Source organism: Alosa sapidissima, chromosome 1 (genome assembly GCF_018492685.1).
Source record: "Alosa sapidissima isolate fAloSap1 chromosome 1, fAloSap1.pri, whole genome shotgun sequence".
Taxonomy (NCBI): Eukaryota; Metazoa; Chordata; class Actinopteri; order Clupeiformes; family Clupeidae; genus Alosa; species Alosa sapidissima.
Window position 1 is genome coordinate 12,149,777 of NC_055957.1, and position 11,308 is coordinate 12,161,084.

The 11,308-nt window shown below is 42.3% G+C and overlaps 1 protein-coding gene across 1 annotated transcript in view; it reads right to left on the reverse strand.

Moving 5' to 3' along the window:
* st18 (ST18 C2H2C-type zinc finger transcription factor) overlaps positions 1–10,827 on the reverse strand; it is a 35,283-nt gene extending 24,456 nt beyond the window's left edge. The window contains 3 exon segments of the mRNA XM_042056599.1: positions 294–345; positions 3,190–3,305; positions 10,700–10,827. Of these exon segments, the coding sequence (XP_041912533.1) occupies positions 294–345 (52 nt within the window). The 5' untranslated portion in view covers positions 3,190–3,305; positions 10,700–10,827.
* Between the last annotated feature and the right edge of the window lie 481 nt (positions 10,828–11,308).

Sequence of the window (11,308 nt, forward strand, 5' to 3'; positions counted from 1 at the left end):
CACCTCAGATCGAGCAAGCACCGGGCACAGACGCACTCCTTAACTCATTTGAGCCAATATTGCAATTTAATGAAGTGATTCCCCTTTGAATAATGCATTGGCTTTGCTGGCAGGCCCGCTCTTCACGTTGAAAAGATGAAATATTAAAGCAGACAGTTCTGATATGAAACTGTTGAACTGATACTTCAGCTGAATTGAGCTGAGTGGCGTGGATGAGCGTGAATGGGACGTGGAGTAGGAGGTAGGGGCGTGTTGGTGTGGGTACAGAGCGTCGAGCACCATGCGCTACTTACCCCCGCTGCCACCGCATACTTGGGTTTGGTTCTCCTCGCCTTCAGCGTCCATCTGCAAAATAATAAAGAGCGGAGCTGAGCGGAGAGCCAGACTGACGGACAGACAGAGTGGACTGCCATCACTGTGGCTCCACGTAAAGACTGATCGATCACAGGGCTCCATGGTGCAAATTAGGGAAGGAGGGACTGTCTGTCTGCCTCATAAATGCTGCATCGATCCAGAAGTTTTGAAGTGCAAGTCATACAGCTCATTAAATGGTTCAAACAAGCGCACCAGTTTGATTTGGGTGATAGTTGAATGTCATGCTACTTCATAGGGTCAGCTAGTTAATGTTTGTCTCCTTAAATCAGAGTACACAAATGCATCTAATAACTGAATGAATTTATAAAAGATTAATCCCCTGCCTATTGAGCACCTAGCTGTACTGTACTGTTGGGGAGGGCTGCACATCTCAAAGACTTCTGTAGATTGGGTGGTTTGACAAACTTTTATTTCCAAGATAGGTATTTCAAACATCAAACAAATTTCAAACATCTCTGGACTATTTCACAATATGAATCAGTGTTATTTGCTTCTTAAATTAAATTACTTGTAATTTAAATGTGAACTTTTTTTTAAATTCATTTTCAACTACCCAATCAGAGACATGCTTGTAAGTGGAGCACAATAGCTGGGGATTCAGTAGAGGTCTCTGTGTTGTGGCTGACTGTTGTTTGGAGAGCAAACATGTTAGCAACAGGCAGAATCTGAGAGGGAACAACAGCCCCATTCTAAACAAACAGCAGCCACGCCACCGTATGTCACCATCCCCCCAGACTCATCTAAATACCAAAATAAATACATTTCTCCGAGGTGCCAAAAAACATAATAACACGCTGGAAAAACATCACCACGAAAGGTGTGGAAAGAGACAGCCGCCACACCGTGCATGTTTAGACAAAAAGAGTTGTTAATGCCCGGCCACTCTCCCCTCTGATAGTGGCGCCGTCGCCTTGCCGATCCCAAATAAAACCTATTAAATGTAATTATTCCGGGCTGATGGCTGTGTATAGTGGTCACCGGGGCGGTGAGGAGCACTGAGTCACTGGCGACGGCGTTACTTTCCCCCCCGCAGTAATGGGAAACCTGACTTCTCTCGCTGGCGCGCTGTTGTGATTGAAGCTACTGACCTGTCATACATTTATAATGGGGGGGAGCAGGTGTGGCAGTGATGGACCTTAATTTCCTTTAATAAACCTTTTTATGTGGCCCACTCCTAATGCCACGCCAGTCTCTCAGAGGTCCTGCGCGTAATAGGTTCATTACTTTTGATTACCGGGGCCCTATTGAGACAAACAACTCCCCACCACTATAGATTACATTCTGTAAAAACTAATGTACCTGATTAGTTCATTACTCTGCTCTATTTTCACTTGCTGTGCAGCGCTCCGGCCATACGCTGATGTGTGCGCAGATGCGCCGACACATATGCACACACGTATACTCACAAATACACATGGACACACTTGCATGCACACATACATACACACATGTGCACGTAGGCTAACACACACACTAACACACACACACACACACACACACACACACACACACAAACACACACACACACACACACGCACGCACGCACGCACACACGCACACACGCACACACACACACACACACACACACAGACACACATCCATGTTTGCACATTGGCTAACACCTCTTGAAAGACCCATTAAATGTGGGAACTGTTTTGTTTTGATCACATTGTCTTGTTTTATGTTCATTTACAATCCCCATGAATATACAGTACACACTACTATCTATTTTTCAATGCATTTAAAAGGAACAGTGTAACACTAATATTATACCATAGCATGTATTAAAGTTTAAATGAAACAACTGAATAATCCATTCACAGATCCTTTCATAGACAAGCCTGAATGTGTAAACTAATTTTTCCATATTTGCATTTTTTTGTGTTACATGGACAACAGAATGATATAACTGTGATCTCTCACTGTTGTGTGAGCATGCAAGCTTCAGCTACACTATGAGAGAAATTGTGAAAGGTTCTAAAAGGTTATAAAACAATTATTTTTGAAACCTAATCCTTTTGAACACTGTTAGTCTACCCACTGGCATTTCCTGTGCCTGTCAGGAAATCATAAATTGCAGTATGAAGAGCAGTGATTACAGTACCCTGGTCAGAATGCAGTCCACTGTGGTCATAAACCCCCCTATGTGTGTAAGTCACTCAAAGGTAGAGTCCACAAATAGGTCCTTTGCAGTTCTCTAACGGTCCATTTGGTGTGTGTGCATACACGCTGCCTAAGGAAGATGGAACGCAGGTGTGTCATTTGATTGGCTACTGAGCTCAAAACCTTTCAAACACTACTGGTAACAGTCCCTGTAACGGTCAAGACAAGCATAACCATTATGATTTATTTTTCTGTGTAAAAACTAAGTGCCAACAAAAGGAAAAGATTGACCCTTTTTTCATTAGTCTTTCTCTCCTCCTCAGAGACTCACTACCTTGAGCTACTATTAGAGCTGTGTCCCTGGACCTTGGCTTCAGCCATGGCCAGATCCAGAGCCAATGAAGCGGCTGGGCTTCATCTAATCACCAGCAGTGCTGGTCATCCAGCGGTCAGACGTACCTGTGCCTTGATCCGGCAGCCAGTCACCAGAGGATCCGTTCTGCCTCAGCTGACTGGACTGGCTCTGTCTCACCTTAGTGCTACCTGCTCCTGTCTCTCAGTTACAATCGCTGTCTAAAGGGTGTGACATTATGACTACGGGTGTGCTCCTGTGAGATTATGTAAAAGTTCAGCGTAACATCTTACATATTGTAGAAGTTCAGTGTTTCAAATGACAGACCATTTCCTGAAGAACTGAACTAAAGAACTGACCTCTCTTTGTATTTTGCAGGACGATTTACAGGATATATTGTCAGGTCCACCCGATCCACCCCGGTCAGTGAGTCCACAAGACCTCTGCCTCAGGATGTGAGTGTGCAAGTCATCCTCTGAGAAATAACAAATACGAAGATGTCAGTTATTTCTGCTCAACTCCTTCATATTAAATACATCCAACTGATTACAACATTTCAAAGCACATGGGAAGGCACTTTTAAACCAATAGGCCAGTACCAGTCTCTTTGTCACGCATTTGTGCAAATACACCAGCAACGGCCAGTGCCATTCTTAGAGAGTAGATGTTAAGACGTAGGGATTAAGAAGAAGATGGGCAAAGCCATCCTCTGACCCCACGTGGCTTATGGAACAAGATGCAAATTGATTGCTCGACAGAAATCAAATAACTTGTGTCTAATTAATACAAACGGCCCATGATGAGGGGATGGAGGAGGGGGGGGCAGTGGGAGCACTTCAGAGCTCTTAGTTCCAAATTATTTATTTCTGTTTGCTTTGAAAAAACAAACTCTCTCTCTCACACACACACACACACACACACACACACACAAATACACCCTGATATACTGTTCTCTTAATTATAGGCAATGTGCAAAGCAACCCCTACTAACACATATACACACATACACTTGCACACACACAGACACACACAGACACACACACACACACACACACACACACACACACACACACACACACACACACACACACAGGCAAGCACGAATCCAAAGCTTAAATCACAGGAAGGGGTGAGAGAAAGGAGAAGGAGAAGAGGGAGGGAGACCTCATTAGCATAAGAAAAAGACGAACGACAATTTGAACCCCCAGATTGTCATCTGCTGAATCATAATTTGATCTCTCTCTCTCTCTCCCCCTCTCTCTCTCTCTCTCTCTCTCTCTCTCTCTCTCTCTCTCTCTCTCTCTCTCTCTCTCTCTCTGTGTCTCTGTGCTCCTCCGTTCTCTAAAGACTGCTTTGCTAATGTGCTAGTCCCCCAGGTTCCTCAGGGGAATACCAGGGGGCTTCCTGGTGCTGCTAGTTTGTGTGTAATCAAGTTGCTGGCTGTCTGGGGCCACAGCTCCCTGCCCTGACCCCATCTGCTGGCCCGGGAAGACCAGGCCAACTCAACTCTCACGGCTACGGGCCCCCACCAGGCACCGCCACATTGGCCACTACTCCTGAGCACACTCAGACCACACGTAAATAGCCATTTAGTGCATTAACAATGTATATTGATATTTAAAGGTGGACAGGAGAATTCAAGATAGAGAACAGTTTTTTTGCATCATGTTTGCATCTGTGAGCAGTCTTGGCTGTAGAATTGAACTATGGTGGAACTATTATTTTTATGAGATCATTTTACAAGCAGCTCACCATGACCTACATCGTACGCACTTAAACATACATGGAGTAAAAACAATACTTAACTTTTAGTTTTTTAAGTCAAGGACACAGAAACATACATTGATAGAGTGACACATGTTAACAATATTAATATTTTTTCCTCATAGAAAACTTTGTGATATTAAATAGATTGTTTTGTTTACACTAACCTCAAAAAGGTACTTGGCCAAAAAGGTTGGCTTAGACGCATTCAATTAGCTTTTGAAATGCATACTTGGACAACTACTGAATGACTGTTATGATTAGATTACATACCCAGTGTAATTACAAAAACCTGCTTATTTGTGCTTTCATGCAGGTGTGTGTGTGTGTGTGTGTGTGTGTGTGTGTTGAAAGACAATAAATAAATAAAGACCTTGAGCCCCTATCACCACTGATGTGCATCCCCTTCCTCAATAGCCTCTTCTCTTTTTTTGAACCTTTCTTGGGCTGTATCAGTCTGAGTTATGGGTTTGTGTGTGTGGGCTCATTGCAAGGTCACTCCCAGCATCTCTTTGCTTATTGTTTTGTCTCCGCCCCCCCCCCCCCCTCCTCCTCCCCTCCCCTCCCAGAAAGGGTTAAAACGGGAATGGATTTAATTATGGAATGAATGGAATTATAATGCGCCTGCAGCAAGTTTGCCTCCTTATTTATTAAAGCAGCTGATGGGCCAGGTTTGATGAGCCACTTCTGGCATAATTGAGTCATCACACAAAGAGGGTTCCTCGCATTCAGAGTGGTTTTATCAGCAGCAAACAGACCTGATTACTGGCAATTACACTCTGATCTAGAGGAAGGAGAGGAGAGAGGGAGAGAGAGAGAGAGGGGGAGAGAGAGAGGGGGGGAGGGGGGGAAAAGAGGCAGAACGCACGGGGGAACTTCTGTGTTTATAGTTTACCTCGGGAATAATTTCCACATTAATTTTACATGCTAAGTGTTTCCTAGTTCTGCATAATAAAATGCAAAACGGCAAGAGATAGCAGCATTTACTTTCATAATTCCGCTGTAATGAACGTCCAAATGTATGGCAGAAAAAAAACGGTTGTAATTGTACATGAAACACAGGAATAGGGTCTTTTTGTCCTCATAGTCCTTGGATCAAAACACAAGAGTGTGTGAAGCAAACAAACAAGCAAAAACAAAGTCTACTATTAGCACAGTGCCGAAATGGTGCTTTGATATGAAGCATGTGAATGGTGCCAAATTGAATATGCCACAGTATATAATGTTAAAGAATACACAAGTGCTTTCAGCACCTTTCATTGACATGCAAATGAATTCATGACAAGTACATCAACCATGCCACCCCACCCCTCCCCAGCCCTGATTTGACTATTTCAATAAACAAATTTTTCTGAAAGGATTTTCTATTTTCAGGGAGCGCAGGGCTTGATCAGATATCCACTGCCTGTGGAGAAAAGAAGGCAGCTGGGTGTCAGCCTTCCAGCTCAGAGCCACTGTGCACTTTGTGGAGAGGGAGAGAGGCTGGGAGAGCAGTGCTGTCCTTATGGACACTCACTTCTCTAATACACTTTACTGAGGGGCAGTCCAAACTGATAACACAAACAAGGACATCGAGCCCAGCCATATTTCACTGAAGGTGCATCTTATCCTATTTGCCATTAGGTAAACTAGTAGGTATACACATGTACAAGTGTAATGGTCATCTAAAATGTGTGTGCCCTCTGTATAAAATAATAAAATAATTTTCCCCAGAACTGATGTGCCATGACAAAAAGATGCACTTGTATAGAGGACTCTTCAAGTTTTCTTATCACAATATTTAACATGCTCATACCAGACATATCAGTAAAAATGTATTACAGCAGATGTCATAGCTGGACAGTGATAAACAAATGTGTGCCCAATCACTTTCAGTTTCAAGAAGAAAAAACTCAAATCTTGCCTCTCTATGGGGCGCTGGGATCAGAGAGATATGCGGAAGAACCCTTGAAGACAACTGTGATTTCTGGTACACAAGTCAGCTGCAACTGTGGCCGCCAAGCAAAGTGTTTGCATGCCGAGCCAAATTGGTCATTTTACAAGGAGGCCTGGCTTTTTATCGCTTTTCCCAAGACATAGACACTTCAATAAAGGAAAAAATGCGCCCAGAATTCTTAATGCACAATTATAAGCTTGGCTGGCAACTGTCGCCCCAATAATCTCCAATGATGGCAACACTACAGGGAAAACTTGTCATTGGCCGCAATAAGTGGGGACAACATAAAACAAACCATCGCTGACACCTTCGCCGAGGTGATTTAGGCGAATTTCTGTGATGTTTCCAAAGTCACTCCTGAGTTTCCTCCTTAAAAATGAAGATCGCCTGCCACACGGCCCTACTGCAACGGACCTCTAAAAGTCTGGAGTGTCTTATTTGCCATCAGAGGCATGAACTGTCTCGCCTAACTGATGTCAGTCCAGTGTCAGCATCCCTCTGCTTTTGAAGACGTCTTTAAAGCAGCATGTCACTTTTTGATGATCAATTTCGGTCCAAAGCTCCATTTAATTGTTTGTGGACCAAATGTGTTTAATATGTGTAATATAAAATGTACTATTACTTTAAGCAGTGCATAAAAAAGTGCATAATTCAAATGGATAAGAATATAATAGAATAAAATGAAAAATATAAAAATCTATGCTATGAAATAAATAATAATAGTGAACAGTATACTTTTGTGTAAATTAATAACCCCCATCATTCTAAAATAACAACTAAAAATATGTTAATTACCAGTGGAGAAAAAAGAGATATATCCAATAATCAATCATTTTGAATTATGCTTCACGGTAACATTGCTTGTTAAAATGTTGTGATGACCAACAACTGTATCTTCTCACTGAAGTTCAATTTCAACTGGAAGGGCTTAGTGACCAATGACCGTAAACAAGTAATGTAAGCATTAGAAACAAGGTACACAAAACCCTAAAATGCAGTCTGCATCCACAAAAGGCTGTTGAGCTCCATGCCGTTGAAACGAGACCCACACTGAGAGCCAGGTGTTAGTGGGGAGGGGGAAGTTGCACGGCTGCTTTCTACGATCACCACAGCCTGATCCTGGCCATTGTCTCTGCCCGAGGAAGGCTTTTCAACAGAGAGGGTGGATGAATGCGACCAGGTGGTTGGCAATTTTAGAGAAACGTGGTTACCGCTCGAGCTAAATCCCCCCATCACAAAAGGCAGGTCTCCTGTCCTTTAAGGCCTCTGGGTAAAATAAAGAGGAAGGGGGGCTGCTCATACAAAAAGCGAAAAGTTTATCATGGACCGGATTTGGAAAAAAAAGGGACACACGCTTTAAACACAAATTTCTAATCAGATTGCACTGAAATGAACAGCTCGCATGGCAGCTGTACTTTTCCCAGGGTTAATTACCTTTCACTGCTCTCCCCTAATGAGTCAGCTGTTCGTGTCATTAAACAACTCCACTTCATCCTGGCTTCTCCAGCATCCACAAACACTCAGCCCTGCACTGCTCTGTTTGCTCAGCCTCTCCACACACGAGCGCCAGCAAAAAAGAAACGCTTTTGGGGCTTATGTTCGGGATCAGACTGACCGATGTCCTCTCTGACTGAAAAACTTAGGTTGCAAAATCAAGATGAAATGGCCTGGTCTCAGTTGGACACGGATGACCCTCAGCATGTGCTGAGGACTGCTTTACGGACCGGGGAGTTAAATTTGTCAAAAAATAAATGTTTCCAAATGAGGATGGCTTTGTTAAGAAGCAATACTAATACTAATCTGTTGTGATCCTGAGAAGCAGGGGATCTGAAAAGTCAAGCTCGCTAATACTGATACAGTACAAAGGGGGGAGGCTGGAATACACACACACACACACACACACACACACACACACACACACATACACACACACACATACACACACACACACACACACACACACACACACACACACACACACACACACACACACACTCACATACACACAGACACACACATGCAAGTGCACATTTTTAAAATGCAGAGAACACAATAATCAAGCAAGCTACTTACTTACTACTTTCACATGTGCCTAGTTCAGCACATTTATCATTTAGCTTCTATCAACTCAGGAAGATTCAGAAGCTCACTGGATACTCTGGCTTAGACCGTTCAGGGAGTTTTAAGTGATTTTTGCCAGTGTGTGGCAAAATCCCCTGGCTACCTGGATTACAAACTCTAGTCCTTTAACTCATGCCAGTATAAATCCGTGTTAACTCGGATTTACCTCTGGCATATGAATTCCCAGTCTGAATAAGCTTTGTTTGGAATGAGTTGTGCATAAATATTTTATGCATTAAAGACAAGACTAATGGCAAATTCTGATTTCGGCGAATCACCAAAATGTGTATTTCTGTGTGTTTGTTTTGAGTGTGTGAAATGTGTGTGTCTGTGTAACACATTTTGAACCTTTAGCCAGTAATCACTATTCCAATAAAACTGATATGTGAAAACTCCTTCTCTTACATGCTTCATAGCACTGACTGTCCAAGTGGCTATACTGTCAGTAAATATTCCTCCTCTGTATGGTGGTACTGGACTCCCAACATAAAAACAGCTAATAAGTGATGCATGTCTTTTTGTCAACAAATCCCTTTGGAACATGCAAACACATACAGTATAATTTAGTATCATGTCTTCAGTGAAATAAACACATAGTACATCCACGCCTATATAGAGATGCTCAATCATGAGGATGATTGCCTGATTTGTAGCTATCAGAATAATCATGAAAAATGTATCTACCACCACTCCATCTTCCAATGTTCAAACACACACACACACACACACACACACACACACACACACACACACACACACACACACACACACACACACATACACACAGACTTCTGGGATGACATGGTTAAGCCCCCACTATTTTGTACTTAAAAGGTTAGCAGGGCTGTATGATGAGTTTGAAGCAAGCTTGCCAGATCAGCAGATGGTGCCTGATTATGATTATGTGCATCAATAAAATGAATAATCTTTAACAAAACATAAAGTTGACTTAACTCCAGCATTTAATAAAAAAGATGGACTTCCGCAAACATTTCATCCATTTTTTTGCTATAGGTATTAAGTGGTTTTAAACAAGCACATTTGCAATTATTTTTCAGTTGCTTCATTTAATGGATCAGAATTCATGCTGACAACGTCATATTTTGTTTTATTTTTTGATGTTTAAATACCTTGATCCAAACTTTGAAATGAAGGATAAAGTGTATTTTAAAATCAATTTAATTTTGTTTTTAATTTTTGCATGCTCGTTACAATTCATTTTCAATTTAATTTACTTTAATCGCAGCTTAGTCAGAGGAGTTCATGGATTAAATATACATTCATGCACCAAACTGATATGGAACCACCACAACCATCATCTTAATTATTTCATAAATCATAAGTTCATTCTTAAACAATCAACATTCTGCAACGTATTCCCACCAATAGAGCTCTGAAGAACAGTTTTGAGCCATTGCTAAACAGAAATGTCAAGGAACAGAATGAAAAGAGTTGCTTGTATAACTTCTTTAGAGCAAAAAAACAACTACCATGTTTATGGTTTTTAGCAGACGCGTTTGTCCAAAGTACTACCACTACCTACTACAAAAAAAATTACATTTAAAGAGTTTTTGCATGCTTGTAGATAATAACTGAAATTTCCATGTCAAGAAATAGAAGAAAAAATCAGGTTAAAGCAAGATATTACTGCAGCAAGTCATGTATAAATAATATCAAGCAGACAACTAGAGAGCACAAGGAGAGCAAACACAACACAGAGTACGTGAAGTCAAGCAAAGATGATCAAAGGCAAACTCCAATGTACCACAGTGCACTCAGAGCAACACCAGACCCCACTGCACTGGTAAAGCAGCTCAGCGCAAGTAAGAGCTTCCAGACAGCTGCGCGCTAACCTGTCCTGGATCTGTGTGTCTGTTAGATCACAACTCTATTAGCCTTGAGAAGCCTGCCTCCCTCTCGCTCCGCGCTCTCTATCTCTCTATATCTCACCCTCTCTCCCTCTCTCTCCGTTGCCAAAAAAACCCAGAAAGCAGCGCACAGACACCATTGGCGTCTCCATAGGGCAGGGTTGCGCGCGCCTGACTTACCATTTCACTCTTAGCCTTTGTTTTCCCTTTCATAGTGGCATGAAGGAGGCACAGAGCAGAGGCTGAGTAGAATGGAGATGGGATAGGTTAGTCCAGTGTGTGGCTGTCGTATATCGAGTAGTGTGCGGGGGGACACTGTGATACTCCGCCGAGCTGCGCTTGGCTCTCTCGTTTTTTTTTTCTCCTCTCCTCTCTCTAGCCTTTGTGTCATTCGCTTAACGACCAATCTCATTAGCAGCTGAGGCACAATGGGCTGATTTTTTTTTTTTTCGGTGTAAATATACCACATCGTGACCCTCAAGGTAAGACCTCTAGAGGTCTTTTATAATATCATATAAAAGATGTATGCAAATCCCATGGGGGAAAATCATTGGATAAACTCTAACAGATTCACACATGTCAGGACCTCAGTGAAACGCAGTTGTTTAAAACTAGTGTGTGCACTGTCAGGCATGTGGGACAAATGGAGAATATGGTTGACATGTGATCAACTAAAGGAACACATTTGTATGACAGAGCCACAAGAAGCAAGCTCAGGGGTGTAGATAGCAGATATAGATAGCAGACACAGATAGCAGATGGGTGCATGGAGAGGATGATGTGTGAATG